At 48.2% G+C, this 27,593-nt stretch overlaps 1 protein-coding gene across 1 annotated transcript in view; it reads right to left on the bottom strand.

Annotated features, from left to right (window-relative positions):
• The window catches only part of TPCN2 (two pore segment channel 2), a 97,979-nt gene that overhangs the window by 18,949 nt on the left and 51,437 nt on the right, over window positions 1-27,593 (bottom strand). The window contains exons 17-19 of the mRNA XM_077462111.1: window positions 18,939-18,988; window positions 5,275-5,374; window positions 3,686-3,757 (exon numbers count right to left, since the gene is read on the bottom strand). Coding sequence (XP_077318237.1) covers window positions 3,686-3,757; window positions 5,275-5,374; window positions 18,939-18,988 — 222 coding nt within the window. The remainder of the gene's footprint in view (window positions 1-3,685; window positions 3,758-5,274; window positions 5,375-18,938; window positions 18,989-27,593) is intronic.

Raw genomic sequence — 27,593 nt, 5'->3', positions numbered from 1 at the left:
TGTTTCAATGCATATCTGCCATCTGCAGTAATCATCTTTTTGCATTTTCATGCAGCAACCAACTTTAGCTATACAGATGGTTGGTGTTCTGGCCGTGGCAAGCTCAGTCATTTCCCCAGGCCTAAAGTCACCATGGTTGCATTCTGTCGTCCTCAATTGTTAGCGATTATTAGGTTATGAGATCAGAGCAACGCTCTACAGTACATTGAAGCCTCTGCTTGATCTGGTGAATGTGCTGTAAAATAAACCACCACTAGGATCCCATTTACAGCTCTTTTGACACATTCACCAGATCAAGGAGAGGTCTCAACACAGCGGGCTCTTCCTGCTGATCACCTAACAGTATTGCTAATAAAGCAGGGTGAAGGCAGCAAGTGTGTATAACCCCACCAAATAACCCCACCTACTCCGTGAGAATTTAATAAAAAATTTTTTTAGCAAGCAATAAGGACAACAGGAAATAGAGGGGAGCGTCCTGTGCCCTCTACTGTACTCCAAGACAGGGAATTCACAGACAAGTCAAAGTTCCCTTTATCTGAATCGCACAGTGGCTTGTATTCATAGATCATCAAGAGGCCCACAAAAAAGGGTCAAGGAAACCAAAAATAAGAATCTTTACCAGAGGCAAGGCATAAATCAGCATGAATGTAGTCCAAGGAATCACCAGGGGATATACTGTGAAGGGTGGAGGATCTCTGGATCTGGCTAAATCTGTGCAGTTTGTTGCTTGAAGGCCTCTGTCCTCTGTTTTTAGGGTGAAACGCGCAACATATCCTGCCACTGCCCGATTCTCCCCTCCCCATGACAGCAGTACTGGGAGCAGGTCCCCGTAACAGGTGTCACTTTTTGAAATGAGCGTAGCCGTGCGGGGCGCTGCCCATATGACCGCATCAATCATCCACAGAGTTCTGTGAATGAATGAACTACAAGTACCAACATCCTTTTGGCTTGTAGTTTTTTTTTTACCTAAATGGACTGGCCTCTTCCTTCTCTTAATGAATAGAGACAGTGTATACAGATAACTGACTGTTCATTCATAACAGAGAAATAGTAAAAAGTGTGTTTACTATGCTTCAGTTTGTGAATGAACGGGAAGCTCTGTACAGAGCTATTTCTGTCCATTCATTCTGTGTAGCTGAGGCTGCAGAGAAGGAGATTGAGGGCAATGACCTCAATCTCCTTTTTTCGCTCTCTAAGGTGAAACATCCGAGGTCTGTTTAAATCGCTGATAATTCAAAGAGACTGCTAAAAAGACTGTAAAAACAAAAATGTCACACGACACTAAAAATAGGTAATGGTAATCGGTATCGTAGAGTACTTGAGAAAAGGTATCGGTACGCGGTCTTAAAAACTAGTACCGATGCATCCCTATTTTCATCCCACTGATGTAAGAGACACTATTCCTCCCGCCGACACCAACTATGGGGCACTATTCCTCCCGCCAACGCCAGCCAACTATGGGGCACTATTCCTCCCGCCAACGCCAGCCAACTATGGGGCACTATTCCACCCGCCGACACCAACTATGGGGCACTATTCCACCCGCCGACACCAACTATGGGGCACTATTCCACCCGCCGACACCAACTATGGGGCACTATTCCACCCGCCGACACCAACTATGGGGCACTATGCCACCCGCCGACACCAACTATGGGGCACTATGCCACCCGCCGACACCAACTATGGGGCACTATGCCACCCACCGACACCAACTATGGGGCACTATGCCACCCACCGACACCAACTATGGGGCACTATGCCACCCGCCGACACCAACTATGGGGCACTATGCCACCCGCCGACGCCAGCCAACTATGGGGCACTATGCCACCCGCCGACGCCAGCCAACTATGGGGCACTATTCCTCCCGCCGACGCCAGCCAACTATGGGGCACTATTCCTCCCGCCGACGCCAGCCAACTATGGGGCACTATTCCTCCCGCCGACGCCAGCCAACTATGGGGCACTATTCCACCCGCCGACGCCAGCCATGGGGCACTATTCCACCCGCCGACACCAACTATGGGGCACTATTCCACCCGCCGACACCAACTATGGGCCACTATTCCACCCGCCGACACCAACTATGGGCCACTATTCCACCCGCCGACACCAACTATGGGGCACTATGCCACCCGCCGACACCAACTATGGGGCACTATGCCACCCGCCGACACCAACTATGGGGCACTATGCCACCCGCCGACACCAACTATGGGGCACTATGCCACCCGCCGACACCAACTATGGGGCACTATGCCACCCGCCGACACTAACTATGGGGCACTATGCCACCCGCCGACACCAACTATGGGGCACTATGCCACCCGCCGACACCAACTATGGGGCACTATGCCACCCGCCGACACCAACTATGGGGCACTATGCCACCCGCCGACACCAACTATGGGGCACTATGCCACCCGCCGACACCAACTATGGGGCACTATGCCACCTGCCGACACCAACTATGGGGCACTATGCCACCCGCCGACACCAACTATGGGGCACTATTCCACCCGCCGACACCAACTATGGGGCACTATTCCACCCGCCGACACCAACTATGGGCCACTATTCCACCCGCCGACACCAACTATGGGCCACTATTCCACCCGCCGACACAAACTATGGGGCACTATTCCACCTGCCGACACAAACTATGGGGCACTATTCCACCTGCCGACACAAACTATGGGGCACTATTCCTCCCACTGACACCGTCTATGGGGCACTATTTTTCCACTGACATTAGCTATAAAAAGGCACTAATCCTCCCCTTAATGCCAATGATACACGGTTTACTCCCCATGACACCAGAACAATTTCAACTCCCAATGGCCACAGTCTGACTCCCTAAGGTCTGAAGTAAACCATCCCTTTGTTTAGAAAGTTTGGAGACCCCCTGTTGTAGTCAGTCGAAAGAGCACCCATTATAAGGCCCCTTTGTCCCAGAGTTTACCTTATCCATGTCATCGAGCCCGTTAGGGATCCAGAGTCACCCATCATGGTGGTCATACCCACCCAAGAATCATCAGGGGACAAAGAACCATGGGGATGGACCACAGCCTTGGATATGTAAAGCACCATAAAGTGGCTAACTACATGTATTGCTACAGTGTGCCAAGGTGAGCACCTAATGCAGGACACAGAGCCTGAAGCAAACATTACAGGGTGGCCCTCACAGCCTAGTGTCTAGGTACAGTCCCCAGGGTAAACACAGAGGGTTACTGATCAGTAAACTTCTACATAGCCCAGCACAATAAGCAGTAAGATCTTGATTAAAATGCCTTAAGGGAAAGTTCCATCAACTTAAGACAATGGCAAAAAAACCTGGGAGTATCAGAGTGGGCAAGATTATATGAGCATGCACCAGGGACACCCTAGCCAAGATTTTTGCCAGCGTCCAATCACCTGAAGGTGGCCAGCATAGAACCCATGAATGTCTATGATTACAGTACAAGCTTTGTGTCCTCTACTGTATGACTAGGATAGGAAGGTGGCAATGGCAAGTGGCTTTGCTCACTTCTTCAGGGCTACTCTTACCTCATAGTACATTTGCATTTTATGCAGCTTCAAATCTGAGAGTTTCCAATCATTTTCATAGAAAGATATTGTTCATTTACATTAAAGTATAAACAGCCAATACTGGAAAATGCATCAGCATAAAAAAGGTACTTACCACAAGGATTCCAGCAAATGCCCGAAGATTCTTCACTAAATCCAGCAATGTGCCCGCTACTAGAGCCATCATCTACAAAAAGGTAAAACGACTTGGATGTTACACCATGAAAAGCAACCAAGGACATGCCGATACAATCTACCACTGTCTTTATACAGCAAGCCAAACAATAAATGTCAACTCCTGTTATTATTTCAGGCATTTATAGAGCGCTGATAATTTATGCAGAGGTTTACATGTATATTGTACATTCACATCAGTTCCTGCCTCAAGGAGCTTACAATTTAAGGTCCCCAACTTACATTCATGCATACTAGGGACAATTTAGACAGGAGCAAATTAACGGTTTTAATGTTATGTCTGTTGGCATTTTCACCTGAGAGATGGGGAAACCGTGGGGAACTTTCTACTCGATGTCATGAAGTACCGTATTTATCGGCGTATAACACGCACATTCATTTTAAGAGGGAAGTTTCAGGGAAAAACGTAAATTTTTGTATTGGCGTATAACATGCACACGCTATTTGCACCCGATTTTTATGGTGAAAAAGTGAGAGTTATACGCCAATAAATACAGTATTATACTTGCCTGTCTCTTGAAGGAAAAGTATTTCTACATGTGCGATATGTTGAACATTTATCAGCATTATGGTTGTAAAAAAGTTATTTGTATTACCTTGTGTGGAACTTTCAATAAAAAAAACAAAAAAAACAAACACACTACTGAAAGTGAAATATTGCGGTCTAAATATCTGTCTTGCGAAAGATTTCTTCTGCTTCAGTGAGGAACTGTGGGGTGGATTTACCGTATTTATCGGTGTATAACACGCACATTCATTTTAAGAGGGAAATTTCAGGAAAAAAGCAAAAAATCTTTTAATTAGGAACGAAGGGTCAGTGCCCATCTGTAACCTCACCATTGCCATCAATGCAGCCTCATCAGTCCACATCGATGCAGCCTGATCGATGCCCATCTGCAGCCTAGAGGGAGGAGGGCAGGACAAATACCAACAGATTACATACAGTGAGAATCTCCTATGATACAGTGGTCCAATGGTGGCCCAGGAGACGGGACTTCCTATTACAGAGGCCGCCAAGTAAACAGGAGATTCTCACTGTATGTAATCTGACAGCGCTCAACCCACCCCCCCTCCCCGTCCCCTCCGAGGCAGCTAAAAAGTATTGGCATATAACACACACACGTGATTTCCACCAGATTTTCATGCTGAAAGAGTGAGTGTTATACGCCAATAAATACAGTACTAAAGGCAAACAGACTATAAGATTTGCAAGTGCAGTTGCTCCAGAGCTTCATAAACCTCCACTTTACAAAGAATACCTAATCACCCGCAAGGGGAAAAAAAATGATTTTTGCTTGCACATGATTGGATGGTGGAAGTCAGCAGAGCTCCCCCTCATTTACTAAACTCAGGAGCAACTGCACTTTGTTAAGTGCACAGTCTATTTGCCATTAGTAAATCAACCCATGTGGCTTTTTGTCAATTTTTTGTTTTTTTTGCACCCAACTTTGCAAGAAGTATTAGGAAGTGTAGATTAGGGGGTGAAAATCCTAAATACGATGCACCGACCTTCATGTTTGGGATGATTCTTAGAAATCGGAAAACGATAAACATGTTGACAAGACGAACCATCTCCCAGAGAGACAAGAGGCCCTGCATGTCCGGTTTCCTGGAATACACAGTAAAAAAGGACGGGATATCATAATCCAGCTTTCAATGTAAAATCAGTTTATATGTTGGAGCTCACAGAGGGATACTGTATGTTCTCCAGCCCTCTGGCAGCCCCGGGGCATTTAAAAGGAGCACGGGACTATCAAATATGGAGATGAGTGCGTCGCATGCGTGCCTCCCCTCCATATCCAGAAAGGGCGAGTATTTCCCATAGGCTTAGCAGAGAGACGTAGCAGTAAGGTATGCGTTTTTTTGCTGCTGAATGTGTAAAGGAATGGTTTGCTTTCAGAACAAATAGAACAAACCTTAAAAGGAACCCACCATAAAAAATACTGTATGGGAGCTCCCACTGCTGGCAGTTTTTGAAAGTGCAAGCAAAAAATAAAAATAATAAACCAGCTTGGGTTCACTGCTTCTCCTAAAACTTAAAGCAGATCTTAAACTATAAAATTGAAAGGACCTCCTGTCCACTCCCTGTATACCGGCTTTTATTTTCCTTTTTTTTTTTAACCAAAAAGAGTTCAGTGTCGCCTCCAATACACATCATTGCCCTGCTGTGCCTTCTGGGATATGTACAGCACTCATCCCAGGAGACCTTAGTGATTCACAGATGAGGAGGGGGGCAGGCCTAGCAGCACATCAGGCCTCATGCACACTGGACGTTATAGCTGCTCCTAGGGGCAGTCTGTTTTCTTTTTTCCTGCCTCTAAACGCCCCTATGCACACTATGGCTTTAATCAGCAGGAAAAGAAACCCACTGCCAGTGCATCCAGGAGCAGCATCATTTTGGCAAGAAAAAAAAAAAAAATGCACGACGCTGCTAAAAGCGCCTAAATGTGCATGAACGCTAGGCACGGTTAGCGCTCAAGCATTAATTTCAATGAATACATTATTCTGGCCAAAATGAACACCCAAGCTGTTGATGCCTGTGAATGCACCTAAAAGCCTGTAAGAGCTTTAGAAATACACTTTTACAAGCGCCAGGTTTTTTTTTTTCTGCCGAGGGAAAAAGGCTTCTCGGAGAGTTTGCAAAATGTCCTGAGTGCTAAGGCTTCATGAGGAGGTCCGACGGCTTAAGCAAGAAGAGCTGTTGGGAATCCTGATGATGTCACAAACATGGTGGCTCGGGACCTGAGCAACAGCTGCTAAGAAGAGGATCTTGGCAAGACAACGTTGGATGTGTTGGGTGGACGGGTTATAAAATAAAAAAATAAATAAAAAAGCGGAGGTGAACTGGCACTATGGGACCAGATATTCAATTGTTTGGAGGAGATTCTCAACTTTATGGTGACAAAAATCCCTGAGGTTGGCCTGCTTGGTTTGGTTGACAATTTTAAGTCAACATCCAAAAAAAAATAAAAAATAAAATGTAATCTGGTCCATATTGTTTTATGCCAGAAAATTAATCTTGGTATGTTGGAAGAGTACATCCTCATTCTAGAAGATCTCATACCTGAATTTAAAATCTTGTATAATGACAGGGCTTGTAAAAAAATAAATAAATAGTACAAAATTTGGCAACTTTGGACCGTTGCACTTGGAGACCCAACCTGGAAGGCTGACACTAACCCTATGGGGGTCATTTACTAAATGTAAATAGACTGTACACACGAAAATGTATATGCGGCGGTCAGCAAGCGGTTAAAGGCAAATAGGCCACGCACTTTGCAAAGTGCAATTGTACTTTGCATGTGCAGTTGCTCCAGAGCTTGGTACATGAGGTAGAGCTTCACTTTGCAAAGAATATCCAATCACGTGTAAGGAAAATTAATACAAAAAACAGCATTTTTGCTTGCACATGACTGGATGATGAAAGTCAGCAAAGCTTCTGCTCATTTACCAAGCTCTGGAGCAACTGCACATGCAAAGTACAATTGCACTTTGCAAAGTGCGTGGCCTATTTGCCTTTAACCGCTTGCCGACCGCCGCATATACATTTTCGTCGGCAGAATGGCACGGCTGGGCAAATGGGCACACTTGTATGTCCCTTTCAATTTCCCGACATGCCAGTGTGCACGCCCTGGTCGCATGCTCCATGATCGTGCCCACGGGTCCCATGGAATCGATATCCGCCGGTCTTCCAGCGATCGTGTCATGGAGAAGTAGAATGGGGAGATGCTTTTGTAAACAAAAGCATTCCCAGTTCTGCCTAGTGACAGGACAGTGATCACAGCTCCCCGTCATCGAGAGCAGCGATTACTGTCCTGCGTGTTGTAGCCCGGCCCCCTCACAGTTAGAATCACTCCCTAGGACACAGTTAACCCCTTCACTGCCAGAGTCATTTACACAGTAATCAATGCATTTTTATCACACTAATCTCTGTATAAAATGACAATGGTCCTAAAATAGTGTCGAAAATGTCCGATATGTCCTCCATAATGTCGCAGTCACGATAAAAATTGCAGATCGCTGCCATTAAAAAAAAAAGGTTGCTTTTTTTTTAAAAAAAATAGTCGACTTTTTGTTTATAGCGCAAAAAATAAAAACCACAGAGATGATCAAATACCACCAAAAGAAAGCTCTATTTGTGGGAAAAAAAGGACGTCAATTTTGTTTGGATACAGCATGGCATGACTGTGCAACTATCAGTTAAAGCGATGCAGTGCCGAATTGCAAAAAAATGGTCTGGTAGTTCTGCAGCCAAATCCTCCGGGGCTGAAGGGTTTCATAAAATCACCCCCTATGCCACTTCCTACTTCATTAGTTGGCTAAATTGTTTAATGGGGTTGTTACTTGCCAATATGTCTTCTTTACCTATGGCAGTGTGGTATGAACCGAAGAGCATGAACAGGTATATGCTGGTATAATGTGCATTTGTTGATATGCGATTTTATTTGTCTTGCCAGCAACTTTGTAGCTTTCCTTAAAAACTCACCGTAAATAAAACCCCTCTAAAAAAAAAAATGAAGGTTTAGGCTGGGTTCACACTGCAGCGATGCGGGAACGCTGCAAATCCGCGGCGGGTCCCCGCATCGCATACCTCCCGGCGGCAGTTCACACTGCCCTATGCGAACTGCTGGGAGTGTCAGTGAAACGTTAATTGCACCCCCAGATCAGTTCGCATATCGCAGTGCGATCTGCAAACTCGGACAGGAATCGGATCGCATGGTGTGAACACCCATGCGATCCGATTCTGCTGCGGACCAAAAAAAGGGTCCTGTGCGAGTTTGGGGCGGGTGTGATGCGAATTCAGCCATACTAACTGTATGGCTGAACTCGCATCGCACAGAGATCGGATGTGATTTGCACTGCAGTGCGGTGCGAATCACATCTGGTTCTCGTAACCGCAGCAGTGTGAACCCAGCCTAAAGAAAGAAAAATTAGAGTTACGCTTACCGGTAACGTCTTTTCCAGTAGTCTTTCAGGACAGCCACTATGAGAGATAGACTCCTCCTCTTCCTCTGGAAACACTGCGCCAGCCCATAAATTCTTACTTCCCCTGCCGGACCTCAGTTTATATCGAGAATACCTCCGGCCAGCTGGGGAGACACAAGAACACATTAATAACATATTTATCAAATACCATTATCTTGCTGCGCTCTGGTCTTTTGTAAGACTCCCCCCAATTTTCGGGTGGGAACTAGGGCTATCCTGAAAGACTACTGGAAAAGACGTTACCGGTAAGCGTAACTCTAATTTTCCCTAATCGTCTTTCAGGACAGCCACTATGAGAGGATAAGCGAGCACTTACCAGTTAGGGTGGGACTACAGCTTGCAAGACCTTTCGCCCAAAGGTCTGCTCACCTGCCGACACCAGATCCACTCTGTAGTGTTTTACAAAAGTGGAATAGCTGGACCATGTTGCTGCTCTGCAAATCTGCTCTGGCGTTGCTCCCGCTCTTTCTGCCTGGGAGGCTGCCATAGCTCTAGTGGAGTGTGCTTTAATACCCACTGGGATTTCTTTCCCTGCAACTAAATAAGCCTGCTCGATGGCTACTCTGAGCCACCTAGCAATAGTGCGCCGGGACGCCTTACAACCTTTCCTGGCCCCGGAAAACAAAACAAATAAGGAATCTGACCTTCTAAATGACTTGGTCAGTTCCAGATAGTGTAGGATACATCTCCTAACATCCAAATAATGGAATTTTAGTTCCTTCTCACCGGAGGGATTGGGACAAAAAGAGGGCAAAACAATTTCCTGGCTTCTATGAAAGCTGGATGCCACTTTCGGCAAAAAGGCTGGATCGGTCCTCAAAACTATCCGATCCGGAAAAATAACGCAAAAGGGAGCCCTGACTGATAAGGCCTCCATCTCACTGACCCTCCTGGCAGTTGTCACTGCTACCAGAAACACTGTCTTTAGAGTAAGCTCTCTCAGAAGACACTCCATTAAAGGCTCAAAGGGGGGTCCAGTTAAGCTCTGCAAAACTAAAGATAAATCCCATCTGGGAAAGGACAGACCCTGGACCGGTCTCTGTCTGGACAGGGCTCTAAAGAACCTGACTACCCATGGGTTGGCAGCCAAATGATCCTCTAAATAAACACTGAGGGCTGATACTTGACCCCTAAGGGTACTAATGGATAAGCCCTTATCTGCCCCACATTGTAAAAATTCCAACACTGCGGAGGAGCTCCGTACTGGGAAAGAGTTCTCTGCGCACCATTTGTTGAAACGCAACCAGACCTTTTCATAGATCTGGCGAGTTTCCTTTTTCCTACTGTCCAGGAGGGTAGAAACTAGTCTCTGTGAAAATCCCTTAGATTTTAATAAACCCTCCTCAGTAGCCAGGCCGCTAACTTCCACTGGCGTACCTGTGGGCATAGGACTGGCCCCTGAGAGAGGAGATCTTCCCGAGGGGGCAAGAGCAGGGGAGGTTCTACCGCCAATTGCTTTAGCACTGAGAACCATGCTCTCTTTGGCCAATGTGGAGCCACCAGAATCAAAGATGTGCTTTCCATCTGAAACTTTCTCAGAACTGCTGGCAACAACACTGGAGGTGGGAAGGCATAGCAAGTTCTGAAATGCCAATTCTGGCTCAAAGCGTCCACCCCTAGAGCTCCCTCTCCCCTTTTTAGGGAGAAAAAACAGTGGGTTTTTGCATTGTTTTTGGACGCGAACAGGTCCACCTCTGGAGACCCCCATCTCTTTACTATGAGATTGAAGACCTCCTGGTTGAGAACCCAATCGCCCTCCCTCAGCCTCTTTCGGCTGAGAAAATCTGCTACTACGTTTTCCTCTCCCCTCAGGAAAACGGCTGAGAGCGAAAGGGTGTAGGTTTCGGCCCAGGACAGAATCTCTGTCGCTAAAGACAACAGGGCTCCGCTTCTGGTGCCACCCTGTTTGTTCACATAGGCCACTACGGAAGAGTTGTCCGACCGCACCTGAATGTGGTGACCCCGGAGCTCTACTTTGAAGAATCTGAGGGCTAGTCCCACTGCCCTTAGTTCTTTCCAATTGGACGATCGAGTCAACTCGCCGTCCTCCCAAGTGCCCTGGGCTAGAAGGGAACCCAAATGTGCCCCCCAACCTTTTCCACTTGCATCTGTGGTTACTACCCGAGAAACCGGGATGAGCCACAGACGACCTTGCGACAGATTTGTCACTTTCCTCCACCACCAGAGGGATCTCTTTACCTGGTGGGGAATATGTACTAGGGTGTCTAGGGCCTCCTGACTGTGGTCCCACACCCCTAGGATGAAGGTCTGTAGGGGACGAAAGTGTAACCCTGCCCACTGCACTGCTGGAAGGGTGGATGTAAGAAGACCCAGTACTGACATCAGAACCCTTATGGAAACCAGCTGGTTGCTCTGAAGAGAGGCCACCGCACTGTCCAGTTTTCGTACCTTTTCTCTTGGCAGAAAAACTCTCAACAGTGTTGAGTCCAACAGGAAACCTAGATAGGAGATCTGTTGTGAGGGGATCAGGCTGGACTTTTCCAAGTTCAGAAGCCACCCCAGGTCTGTAAGGACCCTTTTGGTTAGATCCAGATCCTTGCCCAACTGTGTTGGGGATGCTGCAAACAGAAGCAGGTCGTCCAGGTAGGCAATTATACATACCCCCTGGAGCCGAAGAAAGGCCATGGCTTCTGCCAGGACTTTGGTAAAAATGCGGGGTGCAGAGGATAGCCCGAATGGCAGGGCCTGAAACTGAAAGTGTACTGTTTCTCCGCCCAGATCTATGGCAAGGCGTAGAAACCTCTGCGAGGCCTCCGCTATAGGGATGTGTAAATACGCGTCCCTTAAGTCCAGAGATACCATGAAGCAGTTGTGGGGGAGAAGCGCTTTTACTGAAAAGATCGATTCCATGCGGAACCTTTTGTATGTCACAGAAGCGTTCAGGGGCTTTAAGTTCAGGATCAACCTGAACTTCCCTGAGGGTTTTTTCACTATGAAGATGTGAGAATAAAACCCCCTTCCCTCTTCTGCTTTTGGGACCCTGAGAATAACATCCTGATTCTCCAATTCCCTCAGAGCTTCTAGCAAGGCCTCGGCCTTTACCATGCACCTGGGAAGATGCGTGACAAGGAGCCTTTGAGGGGGTGGTCTTAGGAATTCCAAGAGGTACCCCCTTCTTATTACCCCTAAAATAAATTGATTGGGGGATATTGTCTCCCACTGTGGAAGAAAGGCCCCCAGTCTTCCTCCCACTGTAGCTGGAAAGTCACTGGGTTTTACGGGGCTGGATAGGAGGGCGAAAAATCGCCCCTCCTCTGCCCCTGCCTTTTTGGGGCCAGGTTTTCTTTTTCCCCTCTGGTTTAGAGGTTTCCCTACGCCCCTGCGGGCGAAACCCCTTTTTTGTTGGTACGGGGGTTTTCCGTTTGAGAGGAAAGGACTTTTTCCTGTCCGCTGTCCGGTCTAGAACCGTCTCTAGCCCTGGGCCAAACAGGAGGTCCCCCGTCAGGGGTATCCCACATAGCTTTATCTTGGAGGCATTATCCCCTGGCCATGTTTTTAACCAGAGGGCCCTTCTGGCCGAATTGGCTAGAGCCGCCGTTCTGCCCGACATGCGGACGGACTCAGCAGAGGCATCAGCTATGTAAGTGATCCCTCGCAGCATAGTAGGGAAGGATGACAGAATGGTTTCCTTATCTGTGCCTGCCTCAATATGTTGTTGGATCTGTGAGAGCCAGTGCTCTAAATTGCGAGCCACAACTGTAACTGCCATTTCAGGCTTTAAATTGCCGATAGCCGAGTCCCACGTCTTTTTAAGCAGGGAGTCAATCCTTTTGTCCATGACCTCTGCCAAGGCCCCCATGTCTTCAAACGCCAAATCTGTGTGTCTGGAGATCTGGGAGAACGCGGCATCCAATTTGGGACTTTTATTCCAAAGGCATGCCGGGTCCTCTGAAAATGGGAACCTTCTTTTGAGGGATCTAGATAAAAAGGGTTTTCTCTCCGGATCCTGCCACTCTTTTTTAACTGTTTTCATTAAAACTTTGTGTACTGGAAACACCCTTCTTTTTGGCTCCCCTAAACCTGAATACATTTGGTCATGCAGGGTTAGGGGCTTTTTATCCGTCTGGATACCGAGGGTTGCATAAATTGCCTTTAAGAGGTCCTCTACCTCATCAAGGGATAACATATCTGGAGGCTTTCCTGGACCCGTCCTGGTCCTCCCCCTCGGAACCCTCCTGGGAATCGGAAGAGGAACTGTCTGGAAGTTCCCTACCTGTCCCTGAAGGGCCTGCAACCTCTGTCCCCCCTGTACTAGCAGGTTGGACTGGAGCAGAACTCTGTGCTAGAGGTGGGGTTGTATCCTGGGGAGATGGACCCGTGGGAAGCTGAAATTTTTCAAAAAGGGACCTAAAAGAAGAGAAGGTGGACGAGAGCTCCTTGACTGAAGCTGCTAGTCCTGACTCCTGTTCAGATTCCCTTTCCCTAACGAGGGAGTCAATACAGCCTTTGCACAACACTTTGGTCCAAGATTCCCCTAAAATGTCCCTACAGGAGGCACACTTCTTTTTAGAGCTATGCGTAGACCTAGCTTTTTCCGTAGCTTTCTAAAAAAAAAGGAAAAAAGAAAAAAAACAGAAAAGACAAAGTCAATCAAAAGCTCGGGATACAACCCTGGGAGTGCACTAGACCCTTTTTTAAAACGAAGGGATCTGAGCCTCCCCTCCCCCCTGGCCACCCAGGGGGTCTGCCCCCCCCCACCCATGATCGAACCATACATTGGGGTGGGGGGATCCTAGATAGAGAGTACCCCTCCCCAGGGCGCTCTTACCTTAGGAATGCTGGAGATAGAGTCTGTCGTTTGAGCCTCAGCTTCCGACATGACTGCAGGTGGCTGCTTACTACAGAGTTCCACGTTGCCTGTGCACGTTCTGAACTCATCTCCAGCTTGTGCCCGGCCCTCCTATCAGCTCCACGACCCGGAACCGGAAGTCGATCGTATTTCGAGGTCAAGCCTTCGTTTCCGCCGGATACGACGTCGCCCGTCGTTCGGCCCGCTCGGTTCAAAGAAAAAAAGGGGCGGACTGTACCCATGTACAGGGAAATCTTCCAAACGGCTTGCCAGCTGCGTCCCTGTAGACGCGATAGGAGTCCCCCACGACCTGAAGCCGCGCTCGACTCGGAAGGGGTGGCAGTACCTGGTGAGGTAAGTAAACCGTTCGACCCGTCCGACACGCGGACGTTGGTTTCGAACGGTTTGAACCCAGCTTTCTCCAAACGAAGCCCCTGCTTCTTTCAACCGGGTTCTTTTAACGAAAAAACGGCCACAGCCTCCCCAGCTGATCGGCCTGGTTCCTTGCACAGTGTCTCCCCGCCGGAGGAAACACTAATAACTGAGGTCCGGCAGGGGAAGTAAGAATTTATGGGCTGGCGCAGTGTTTCCAGAGGAAGAGGAGGAGTCTATCTCTCATAGTGGCTGTCCTGAAAGACGATTAGGGAAATATTACATATAAATACCACTATAAATCTGAATTCCTTTCAATAAAGGATATAAGACTACAGAGAACAGCAGCAGATAATAGTAGCTCAATTAACTGTACACACTTAGGCTTGTTTCACATGGGCTTCAGCTTATACAGTGCCTTGAAAAAGTATTCATACCCCTTGAAATTTTCCACATTTTGTCATGTTACAACCAATAATATAAATGTCTTTTACTGGGATTTTATATGATAGAGCAACACAAAGTTATTATTGTGAAGTGGAAGGAACATTTTCACAAATAATATCTGAAAAGTGTGGTGTGCATTTGTATTCAGCCCCCTTTACCCCAATACCCCTAACTAAAATCTACCGGAACCAATTGCCTTTAGAAGTCACATAATTAGTAAATAGAGTCCACCTGTGTATAATTTAATATCAGTATAAATACAGCTGTTCTGTGAAGCCCTCAGAGATTTGTTAGATAACCTTAGTGAACAAACAGCATCATAAAGGCCAAGGAACACACCAGAAAGTTCAGGGATAAAAGTTATGGAGAAGTTTAAAGCAGGGTTAGGTTCTAAAAAAATATCCCACAGATCACTGTTCTCGCCATTTTAGGATGATGGATTGAGGATGGCACAACTGCAAACCTACCAAGACATGGCTGTCCACCTAAACTGACAGGCCGGGCAAGGAGAGCATTCAGAGAAGCAGCCAAGAGGCCCATGGCAACTCTGGAGGATCCACAGCTCAGGTGGGAGAATCTGTCCACAGGACAACTATTAGTCGTGCTCTCCACAAATCTGCCCTTTATGGAAGAATAACAAAAAGAAAGCCATTGTTGAAAAAAAAAGCCACAAGTCCTGTTTGCAGTTTGCGAGAAGCCATGTGGGGGACACAGAAAACATGAAAGTGCTCTGGTCAGATGAGACCAAAATTGAACTTTATGGCCTAAAAGCAAAACTTGTTGGCGGAAAACTAACACTGCACATCACCCTGAACACTCCATCCCCCACTGTGAAACATGGTGGTGGCAGCTTCATGTTGTAGGGATGCTTTTCATCAGCAGGGACAGAGAAGCTGGTCAGAGTTGATGGGAAGATGGATGGAGCCAAATACAGGGCAATCTTAGAAGAAAACCTGTTAAGAGTCTGCAAAAGACTTGAGACTGGGGCAGAGGATCACCTTCCAGCAGGACAACAACCCTAAATATACAGCCAGAGCTACAATGGAATGGTTTATATCAAAGCATATCCATGTGTTAGAATGGCCCAAAGTCCAGACCTAAATCCAACTGAGAATCTGTGGCAAGACTTGAAAATTGCTGTTCACAGATGATCTCTATCCAATCTGACAGAGCTTGAAATATTTTGCAAAGAAGAATGGGCAAAATGTCCCTCTCTAGATGTGCAAAGCTGGTAGAGACATCCCCAAAAAGACTTGCAGCTGTAATTGCAGTGAAAGGTGGTTCGACAAAGTATTGACTCAGGGGGGCACCATACAAATGTACACCACACTTTTCACATATTTATTGTGAAGTGGAAGGAAAATGATAAATGGTTTTCAACATTTTTTACAATGTGCCACTTTGTGTTGGTCTATCACAGGGGTTGGGAACCTATGGCTCGCGAGCCAGATGTGGTTCTTTTGATGGCTACATCTGGCTCTTGCAATTCAATCAGCGGATCGCGTGGTGTGCCGATCTGCGGATTGAGCCCATAGGAAAGGCCGCGGCTTTGGCCTAGCTCCGGAGCCGTGGCCATCTTGGTACACCTGGCGGCGGCCTAGGTGAGCGGCGAGCTGACACCATCATCACCGCCCGCCTCATCTGCTCCTGGATCTGCCTGCTAGTGGTAAGCAAGCAGAGTAAGAAATATTACAGTGGGGGGAGAGATGACGTGGATATTACAGTAGGGGGGGGGGGGGGGAGATGACGTGGATATTACAGTGGGGGGGGGGAGATGACGTGGATATTACAGTGGGGGGGGGAGATGACGTGGATATTACAGTGGGGGGGGGAGATGACGTGGATATTACAGTGGGGGGGGGAAGATGACGTGGATATTACAGTGGGGGGGGAGAGGGCGTGGATATTACAGTGGGGGGAGAGGGTGTGGATATTACAGTGGGGGGAGAGGGCGTGGATATTACAGTGGGGGGAGAGGGCGGGGATATTACAGTGGGGGGAGAGGGCGTGGATATTACAGTGGGGGGAGAGGGCGTGGATATTACAGTGGGGGGAGAGGGCGTGGATATTACAGTGGGGGGAGAGGGCGTGGATATTACAGTGGGGGAGAGGGCGTGGATATTACAGTGGGGGAGAGGGCGTGGATATTACAGTGGGGGAGAGCATGTGGATATTACAGTTATAATTAATCAAAATTAGTCGATAAAAAAAAAAAAAAAAAAAAGAAAAGAACATTAAGACCAACCTACGATCACGATTAACGGATGGAAGTCTCTTCGCCTGCATGAAGCGTAACCTCACCGCGTATCAACCAGACTACAAAGCCATCAGCAATACCATGCAGCACCAGAAGTCGCATTAACGGTAAGAAGTACTTTATTCATCATTGGTTAGCAACAGCATAACAAGGTTATTAAAAAGAATTCAGCGGTCATGTCATGTTCGGCAACTTTGCCGTATTTCTTTGTTCTGTGATTTATCTCTTAATAAAGAACACCTGATTGTTTAATTCAGAGACTTATTGTACTTTAAAAGTGTTGGTCTTACATAAAATGCACACATTTACTTGTATTTAGTTTTAGTTTTAAACATATTGTATGGCTCTCACGAAATTACATTTTAATACATGTGGCGTTCATGGCTCTCTCAGCCAAAAAGGTTCCCTACACCTGATCCATCACATAAAATACGTTTTTGGTTGCAACATGACAAAAACGTGGACAATTTCGAGTTGTGTGAATACATTTTCAAGGCTCTGTATAAGCAGTGTGAACAGCAAGCTTTGACAAAGTATTTGGGGACCTTTCAGCAAGCTTTGTTGAAGCTTTTAAAGTGAAATTCAGCTATCATTTTGTTCCCACGTATACAGCTTTCTTCTTTCGGTGGTATTTGATCACCTCTGTGGTTTTTATTTTTTGCTAAACGAATAAAAAAAAAGACCAAAAATTTTGAAAGAAAAAAAAAGTTTGTTATAAAATTTTGTAAATAAGTAAGTTTTCTCCTTCACTGATGGGCACTGATAAGGCGGCACCCATTAGGTGGCACTGTTGGGCACTGATAGGGGGCACTGGTGGGAATTGAAAGGCTGCACTGATGGTACTTATAGCGGTATGCCGCTGCAGTTTTTTTTTTTTTTTACCTGTGTCATTGGTGGGCGATTCCTACTGTGTCTTTGCAGTCACGATCAGTGTCTTTTTAACCCCCGGCCTGACGATTTCATTGCTAAGGAAAACTTTTAAAAAAGCAGTCCGGCGGTTTCCATTTTCACTGTGGGCGTTTGAAGCCCACAGGCATTTACTTCCTGGATGCGATGACGCCGAGCTCCCAGCATTCACCGCTCCATCTCGCACATTCTCCTTGAGTGTCCTCTTTGTTTTCCTTCCTCTTGCCTCGTGTGCTATAGTGGTAATGGCAATTAGAGCTGCCTGCCCACTTTCAAAATGGCAATTTCGGACATGCCCTCGTCACGTGACTGGCGTCCTCCTTCCGAAATCTCACAAGATTTCGGCATGACTGTGTCCCCTATTGATTCCTGGGAAATAGCTAAAAAAGTTCCCAGGGACCATTGCGAAGCCGATAAACACGCCTACTCCCACGGGAGGAGAGCCCGGAAGTCGGCATAAACATAAAAAATAAAAAAGGTAAATACTGCATATTATTTTATTTCAATGGTCATAACTGCATCTATGTTCCAAAGCCATTTGAATAAGACGAACTTGCAATTTTCTGTACAAAACCGCTTTAAGTGTGGCACTAATAGACATCACTGGTGGCACTGGCAGGCATTTTACTTTGACATTGATTGGCATTTCCCTGGTGGTCTAGGGTGGCATACCTGGTGGTCCAGTGTGGTGGCCATACCTGGTTGTCCAGGCAGCATCCTGGTGGTCCTGGGTGGGCATCCGAGGGGCAGCTGCATTGATAAACAATCAGCACAGACACCCCCCCCCCCCCCAGGTCAGGAGAGCAGCCGTTCAGCTCTCCTCTACTCATGTCTGTCAGAAGTGAGTGAGGAAAAGCCGATCAATGGCTCTTCCTGTTTACATCATGACCAGCTGTGATTGGGCACGGCTCATCACGTGGTAAAGAGTCTCCGTCAGACACTTTACCTAGATAGGAGTTGCGGTGTGTCAGACTGATCGCTGTGCTGTGCTCCCCCTGCGGGGGCACAGCAGCTTGATATCCTGAAAGACGTCATATGAAGTCCGGTCAGGATATTGCAACCACTTTGCCAACGTTATTTTGATATATGGCGGACAGCAGGTGGTTAAGGAGGCTGCTTGCAGGCTTCAGCACTTGACGCCTGTTGAAAGCCTGCTAGCAGCTTGCTTAAAGTGGCAACCAACGCCCCCATTAGGATCTAATGTTCAACATTTTACAAACTGGAGCTGAATGGCAAATCTTGCTGAAAGCTCTACAAATGCTTTGTCAAAGCTTGCTGTTCACATTGCTCTTATACCAGCTAAAGCCCATGTGAATCAGGCCTTAGAGTCACTTCATTCTAATCATTGTAGTAGATTGTGTATTGGTGAAAAGTAAAGAAAACAGTTTAACTCACCAGCCAGGATGTGGGAACTTGTATATAGCAAATGTAGCAATTTCCAACACCTACAAGAGAATGGATTTAATGATCGAAGATGGAAAAAGCCATATGTACCAAACCTGCGATGCAAGACAAGTCGCCTGATGCGTTTTGGAGCCCAGTTATATCTCACATAATCAAACAGCAATCCCCCCCCCAGCAGAAAAAAAAATAAAAATAAAAAAAATCAATCCTCCACCCCTAACATTTTCCCTCCTAGTACACATCTTCTCCCCCCCCACCAACTTCAATTCTTCCCTACCAGTACAAATTCCCTAAATCCCCTCTCCTAGCACAAACTTCTTCCCCTTGTCCCCCCTCCCAACACAAATCCCCCTAAATCACCACTCTTAGCATTCCCCCTCCCAAATTTCCTCTCCTAGAACAATAGTTACCCCCTGCCGCCCCCAAAATTCTCCCTTTCAGCACAAGTCCCCTCCCCCCAGTCTCCTTGTGGCGCCCTCCCAACTCACATGATACCACAGTGACCAGGGCAGCCACCCCTCCTGCCCACCCCTTGTCCCGGCCCTGCTCACATATCTAGCATTTTAGAACTGGCTTATATGCTTTTTAACTACATCAGTTCTCACACCTGTACACCCTTGATGGACCAGAGCAATTTTTACATTTCTGCTATCGATTCGGAAAGAACTTGGTCAATACTAAAGTGGTTCTAAGCCTCTCCGTCACAGGTACCTATAGGTAAGCCTATAATAAGGCTTACCTATATGTACTGTAAATATCTCCTAAACACGATGGAGATATTTGCTGTACACTGCGCCGATGATGCAATCAACGCAAGTGCCGTGACCGACGGCTCCTGTGCTCATATGTGGGAGTGACGTCATGTGAATCCACTCAGTCACAGAGCCGGAGTCCACGGCCCCGGAAGGAAGAGGGGCGAAGATGGATGTGGCCACTGGGGACAGTGCAGGCTTCGTTTGCAGGCAAGTGCCACATAATGGGCTAGTATGCAATGCACATTAGCCCATTATGCTTTTACTTTGCAGGGAAAAAAAATAAAATAAAAGTACGTAAAACCCATTAGGGTTTACTTCCTCTAAGTTCACCTTTGAAAAAAGAAAAAAAATGTTTTTTTTATAAAAGCACATCATTTTTATTTATTTTTTTCTGCAAAACGATGTGCTTTTATGAAAAAAAATTATTATTTTTTTCCTCTGCAAAAGTGTGCATTTATTTATTTGTTTGTTTACTAGAAGCCTGTAAAGCATTGCACCCACAATGAGCAGAACACGGGTAGTGATGGACGAACTTCCGACGGGACGTTTCGCGAACGCGAAACGCGAACGGACACAAACGTTCGCGAAAACGACCGTTCGCCGCGGGCTCCATTGACTTCAATGGGAGGCGAATTTCGCAAACCTTTAGGTCGAATTTGCGGCCACGGGGTAATTATTAGGGGGTAGCACGTAGTCCCACCACCTGGACAATAGCATAATACATGTATGAGGTGAATTTGGGATCGATAACTACAAGCATTTTTTTTTTATTTGGGAAATTGTTCTGACAATTCAGGACTATGGAGCTAATGAAGGCAATGGAGGAGAGGGAAGGTCAGGGACCAGGGTAGGCAAACAAGAGGGTGCAGGAGATACAGAGCACTGACAGCAGCACCGTAATACAGAGCACTGACATCAGCACCGTGACATACAGCGCTGACAGCAGCTCCGTGACATACAGCGCTGACAGCAGCTCCGTGACATACAGCGCTGACAGCAGCTCCGTGACATACAGCGCTGACAGCAGCTCCGTGACATACAGCGCTGACAGCAGCACCGTGACATACAGCGCTGACAGCAGCTCCGTGACATACAGCGCTGACAGCAGCTCCGTGACATACAGCGCTGACAGCAGCTCCGTGACATACAGCACTGACAGCAGCTCCGTGACATACAGCGCTGACAGCAGCTCCGTGACATACAGCGCTGACAGCAGCACCGTGACATACAGCGCTGACAGCAGCTCCGTGACATACAGCGCTGACAGCAGCTCCGTGACATACAGCGCTGACAGCAGCTCCGTGACATACAGCGCTGACAGCAGCTCCGTGACATACAGCGCTGACAGCAGCTCCGTGACATACAGCGCTGACAGCAGCTCCGTGACATACAGCGCTGACAGCAGCTCCGTGACATACAGCGCTGACAGCAGCTCCGTGACATACAGCGCTGACAGCAGCTCCGTGACATACAGCGCTGACAGCAGCTCCGTGACATACAGCGCTGACAGCAGCTCCGTGACATACAGCGCTGACAGCAGCACCGTAAGCAGCCCCAGGAGGAAGTCAGCACAGCACAGGGATGGTGTGATCCCCTCATAATAAGAACCCCCAGGAGGAAGTCAGCACAGCACAGGGATGGTGGGAGCCCCTCATAATAAGAACACCCAGGAGGAAGTCAGCACAGCACAGGGATGGTGGGAACCCCTCATAATAAGCAGCCCCAGTAGAAATATGACACCGCTCAACCTCTTCAAAGAGGAGGGTAGGGGCATATAGTACGGTGTGCTTTTTTGGGTCAGGGAAGTGAGCCAAATGAATTAAGAAGGTCTGTGTGCTTGATTCCAAAAATTGTTTATAGACATATACATGGTCTACTGATCACATGTGTTGAATTCCTCCGAGATCCATGCCTCATTCATTTTTAGAAATGTGAGGTAGTTAACACTGTGGTGAGCTAGGCGAGTACGCTTATCGGTCACAATCCCCCCTGCTGCGCTGAACGTCCTTTCGGACAGGACACTGGATGAGGGGCAAGCCAACAGTTCGATTGCAAATTGGGCAAGCTCTGGCCAGAGGTCAAGCCTGCCCACCCAGTAGTCTAGGGGTTCATCACTCCTCAGAGCGTCCACATCGGCCGTTAACCCAATGTAGTCGGACACCTGACGGTCTAGGCGTTCCCTGATGCTGGATCCGGATGACACCTGTCGATGGGTCGGCTGAAAGAATGACCTCATATCCGAAGTCACCAACACATCTTCAAACCGGCCTCTTCTTGCAGGCGCTGTTGGATTGGTACCCGCAAATCCTTCTCTGGGAGTGGGAATTGCTCCTCTGCCAGCGCACGCAAAAGCAGAATGCAGCATTTCTCGAAGCAAGGCCTGGAAGTGCTGCATTCTGACAGCCCTCTGCGACGGCGGTAACATTTCCGCCATTTTGTGTTTGTACCGGGGGTCTAAGTACGTTGCCACCCAGTACTGGTCCTTGACCCTCATGCTTTTTATACGGGGGTCCCTATTAAAACACTGGAGCATGAAGGCCCCCATTTGCACTAAAGTGGAAGCGGTGTGGTGGCCTGGCTCCTGCTCATCATCCAGGATAATGTCGTCCTCTTCATTCTCCTCTCCCCATCCTCGCACAACAGGGATCCCAGAAAGGTTTAAAGCATGCTCTTCTTGCTCCTGCTCATCCGCCCCGGCACCATCCTCCTCTGACTCCTCATCAGACTCCTGTTGTTGACTTGTCTCAGATAGAGTAGCCCCCCCTGGGAATTCATCCAGCATTGCGACTTCCTCATCTTCCCGCTCCTGCTCCTCCACAGCCTGATCAATGACACGACGCAATGCACGCTCCAGAAAGAAGGCATAAGGTACCATGTCACTGATGGCGCCATGGCTGCGACTGACCAGTTTGGTGATCTCCTCAAATGGCCGCAGAAGTCTGCATGTGTCGCGCATGAGCAGCCACTGGCGCGGTGAAAAAAAACCCAGCTCCCCAGAACCGTTTCTTTCGCAGAGTTCATACAGGTAGACGTTAACTGCACGTTTCTGCTGGAGCAGCCTATCAAGCATATAGAAGGTTGAGTTCCATCGCGTCGGGCAATCGCAAATAAGACGTCTGACCGGCAGATGGTGTCGCCGCTGAATGTCAGCAAGGCGAGCCATGGCCGTGTAAGATCTTCTGAAATGGGCCGAGATTTTCCTTGCCTGCCGCAAGATGTCCTGGACCCCAGGGTATTTGACAAGGAATCGCTGCACGACCAAGTTTAAGACGTGTGCCATGCACGGCACGTGCGTGATTTTGCCCTGTTTCAATGCGCTAAGCAGATTGGCACCGTTGTCACACACCACTTTACCAACTGTCAAATTGAGCGGTGTTAGCCACTCATCTGCCTGTGAACGCAAAGCTGAAAGGAGTGCCGGGCCAGTGTGGCTCTTTGCTTCCAGGCACAACAGACGCAGCACGGCATGGCAACGTCTCACCTGGCATGTGGAATAGGTTCTGGGGAGCTTGGGCGGTGCAGTGGAAGAGACGCTAGCAGCGGAAAAGGAGGAGGCAGCTGAGGAGGAGAGGGAGGAGGATGGAGTAGGAGGAGGAGAAGAAGAGTCAGGCCTGCATGCAATCCGTGGCGGTAAAACCAAATCTACACGGGTGCCACGGGTTACATGCTTGACGGCCGTCAGAAGGTTCACCCAGTGGGCAGTAAAACTGATATACCTTCCCTGCCCGTGTTTGCTAGACCACGTGTCTGTGGTCAGATGTATCTTGGCACCGACACTGTGTGCCAGAGATACATTCACTTGCCGCTGAACATGGCCATATAGCTCTGGGATGCCCTTCTCTGAGAAATACTTCCTTCCTGGGACCTTCCATTGTGGTGTTCCAATGGCCACAAATTTGCGAAAGGCCTCCGAGTCCACCAGTTTATATGGCAGTAGTTGGCGGGCTATGAGTTCTGACAAGCCAGCCGCCAACCGTTGGGCAAGAGGGTTATCCGGCGTCATCATTTTTTTACGCTCAAACATTAGGCCCACGGAAGCCTGCCTTTTTGCAGAAAAATGTGAGCTTGGCGTGATGGAAGGTGGAGTGGAGGACAATTGTGAGGAGAGAGGAGAAGGAGAAGTAGAAGACGAGGCTGGACGGTGAGAGCCTGCAGTGTGGCTTTGTGTGTTCCGTTGCTCCCACTGGGCTCGGTGATGGCTGCTCATGTGCCTTCTTAAGGCGGTCGTCCCTAGGTGAGTATTGGGCTTACCGCGACTAACGCGTTGACTGCAAAGATTGCAGATGGCAACGCTATTGTCAGCAGCGGACACGTTAAAAAAAGCCCACACTGCGGAGCCATGTGCCGGTGTCCTGGGAGCGCCAGATGTGACCGTACATGGTCGATGACTCGCTCCTGATACATTTGCAGTCTGCTTTGTCCCTGCTGTGCAATGTAAGTCATTGCTGCTTCTCCTCCCTATCTGCTGGTCCATATCTCCCTCTGAACTCCCCTCCTCTTCCTCTCTTGTGGGCACCCACGTGACATCACTAGACACGTCATCATCAACGTCACCTTCCCCACCGCTATAAGTAGAGTAGGCAGCAACACCGGGGACCAACCTCCTCCTTGGGCTGATCTGGGTACTGGCGTCAGACTGCTGAGTAGCGCTTGTTGCTACCTCCTCTTCCTGATCCAATACCAAGAGTGGCTGCGCATCAGAAATGTCCTCTTGATATGGATCGGAAAATAATTCCAGTGACTCAAGCGGAAGGTATGTGGTGGTGGTGGTGGTGGTCGTGTTGTTGGTGGTAGTGTCTTTGGGGGTGCACATAGCAGAGAGTGAAGAAGAGGGTGCAGATCGAGAGGATGAGGAGGGTGCAGAAGAGTAAGGCTGAGCGAGCCACTCAACCAAGTCTGGTGCATCCTTTAAAGTAATTGAACGCACCTTCTGCAACTTCCCACTTTGGCTCAAGCCTGTTGCTCCTGCCCTACCCCTACCACCCCTGCGGAAGGGCCTGCCTCTTCCTCTGCATGTCATTTTTTAAATGACCCTGTGACAAAACTCTTAGTCCCTATACCGCTGAAGGACTGCTGCAGTATAGGTGAGCGGTCAGCAGTGGTGCACGTCAACCCTATCTATTGTGGACCTATAGCGGTCCTTACAGAACAGCAGACTGTACCGCACTCAAGCCTATGTACCGTAGCACCCTATACCAAGTTACCAGTCCTTATAAGAACTTTTGTGGACCAAGCAGGTTGTGTATTAGTGTTTAGCAGACTGTACGTCAGTCCCTATACCGCTGAAGGACTGCTGCAGTATAGGGCAGCGGTCAGCAGTGGTGCACGTCAACCCTATCTATTGTGGACCGATAGCGGTCCTTACAGAACAGCAGACTGTACCGCACTCAAGCCTATGTACCGTAGCACCCTATACCAAGTTACCAGTCCTTATAAGAACTTTTGTGGAACAAGCAGGTTGTGTGTTAGTGATTAGCAGACTGTACGTCAGTCCCTATACCGCTGAAGGACTGCTGCAGTATAGGGCAGCGGTCAGCAGTGGTGCACGTCAACCCTATCTATTGTGGACCGATAGCGGTCCTTACAGAACAGCAGACTGTACCGCACTCAAGCCTATGTACCGTAGCACCCTATACCAAGTTACCAGTCCTTATAAGAACTTTTGTGGAACAAGCAGGTTGTGTGTTAGTGATTAGCAGACTGTACGTCAGTCCCTATACCGCTGAAGGACTGCTGCAGTATAGGTGAGCGGTCAGCAGTGGTGCACGTCAACCCTATCTATTGTGGACCGATAGCGGTCCTTACAGAACAGCAGACTGTACCGCACTCAAGCCTATGTACCGTAGCACCCTATACCAAGTTACCAGTCCTTATAAGAACTTTTGTGGACCAAGCAGGTTGTGTATTAGTGTTTAGCAGACTGTACGTCAGTCCCTATACCGCTGAAGGACTGCTGCAGTATAGGGCAGCGGTCAGCAGTGGTGCACGTCAACCCTATCTATTGTGGACCGATAGCGGTCCTTACAGAACAGCAGACTGTACCGCACTCAAGCCTATGTACCGTAGCACCCTATACCAAGTTACCAGTCCTTATAAGAACTTTTGTGGAACAAGCAGGTTGTGTGTTAGTGATTAGCAGACTGTACGTCAGTCCCTATACCGCTGAAGGACTGCTGCAGTATAGGGCAGCGGTCAGCAGTGGTGCACGTCAACCCTATCTATTGTGGACCGATAGCGGTCCTTACAGAACAGCAGACTGTACCGCACTCAAGCCTATGTACCGTAGCACCCTATACCAAGTTACCAGTCCTTATAAGAACTTTTGTGGAACAAGCAGGTTGTGTGTTAGTGATTAGCAGACTGTACGTCAGTCCCTATACCGCTGAAGGACTGCTGCAGTATAGGTGAGCGGTCAGCAGTGGTGCACGTCAACCCTATCTATTGTGGACCGATAGCGGTCCTTACAGAACAGCAGACTGTACCGCACTCAAGCCTATGTACCGTAGCACCCTATACCAAGTTACCAGTCCTTATAAGAACTTTTGTGGACCAAGCAGGTTGTGTATTAGTGTTTAGCAGACTGTACGTCAGTCCCTATACCGCTGAAGGACTGCTGCAGTATAGGGCAGCGGTCAGCAGTGGTGCACGTCAACCCTATCTATTGTGGACCGATAGCGGTCCTTACAGAACAGCAGACTGTACCGCACTCAAGCCTATGTACCGTAGCACCCTATACCAAGTTACCAGTCCTTATAAGAACTTTTGTGGAACAAGCAGGTTGTGTGTTAGTGATTAGCAGACTGTACGTCAGTCCCTATACCGCTGAAGGACTGCTGCAGTATAGGGCAGCGGTCAGCAGTGGTGCACGTCAACCCTATCTATTGTGGACCGATAGCGGTCCTTACAGAACAGCAGACTGTACCGCACTCAAGCCTATGTACCGTAGCACCCTATACCAAGTTACCAGTCCTTATAAGAACTTTTGTGGAACAAGCAGGTTGTGTGTTAGTGATTAGCAGACTGTACGTCAGTCCCTATACCGCTGAAGGACTGCTGCAGTATAGGTGAGCGGTCAGCAGTGGTGCACGTCAACCCTATCTATTGTGGACCGATAGCGGTCCTTACAGAACAGCAGACTGTACCGCACTCAAGCCTATGTACCGTAGCACCCTATACCAAGTTACCAGTCCTTATAAGAACTTTTGTGGACCAAGCAGGTTGTGTATTAGTGTTTAGCAGACTGTACGTCAGTCCCTATACCGCTGAAGGACTGCTGCAGTATAGGGCAGCGGTCAGCAGTGGTGCACGTCAACCCTATCTATTGTGGACCGATAGCGGTCCTTACAGAACAGCAGACTGTACCGCACTCAAGCCTATGTACCGTAGCACCCTATACCAAGTTACCAGTCCTTATAAGAACTTTTGTGGACCAAGCAGGTTGTGTATTAGTGTTTAGCAGACTGTACGTCAGTCCCTATACCGCTGAAGGACTGCTGCAGTATAGGGCAGCGGTCAGCAGTGGTGCACGTCAACCCTATCTATTGTGGACCGATAGCGGTCCTTACAGAACAGCAGACTGTACCGCACTCAAGCCTATGTACCGTAGCACCCTATACCAAGTTACCAGTCCTTATAAGAACTTTTGTGGAACAAGCAGGTTGTGTGTTAGTGATTAGCAGACTGTACGTCAGTCCCTATACCGCTGAAGGACTGCTGCAGTATAGGGCAGCGGTCAGCAGTGGTGCACGTCAACCCTATCTATTGTGGACCGATAGCGGTCCTTACAGAACAGCAGACTGTACCGCACTCAAGCCTATGTACCGTAGCACCCTATACCAAGTTACCAGTCCTTATAAGAACTTTTGTGGAACAAGTGAGTTGTGAATGTTTA

Source organism: Lithobates pipiens, unplaced genomic scaffold (genome assembly GCF_037356315.1).
Source record: "Lithobates pipiens isolate NorthernLeopardFrog02 unplaced genomic scaffold, aLitPip1_a1.2 Scaffold_10, whole genome shotgun sequence".
Lineage (NCBI taxonomy): Eukaryota > Metazoa > Chordata > Amphibia > Anura > Ranidae > Lithobates > Lithobates pipiens.
The sequence above is the reverse complement of the archived record's forward strand: the minus strand, read 5'-3'. Positions and strand labels throughout refer to the sequence as shown.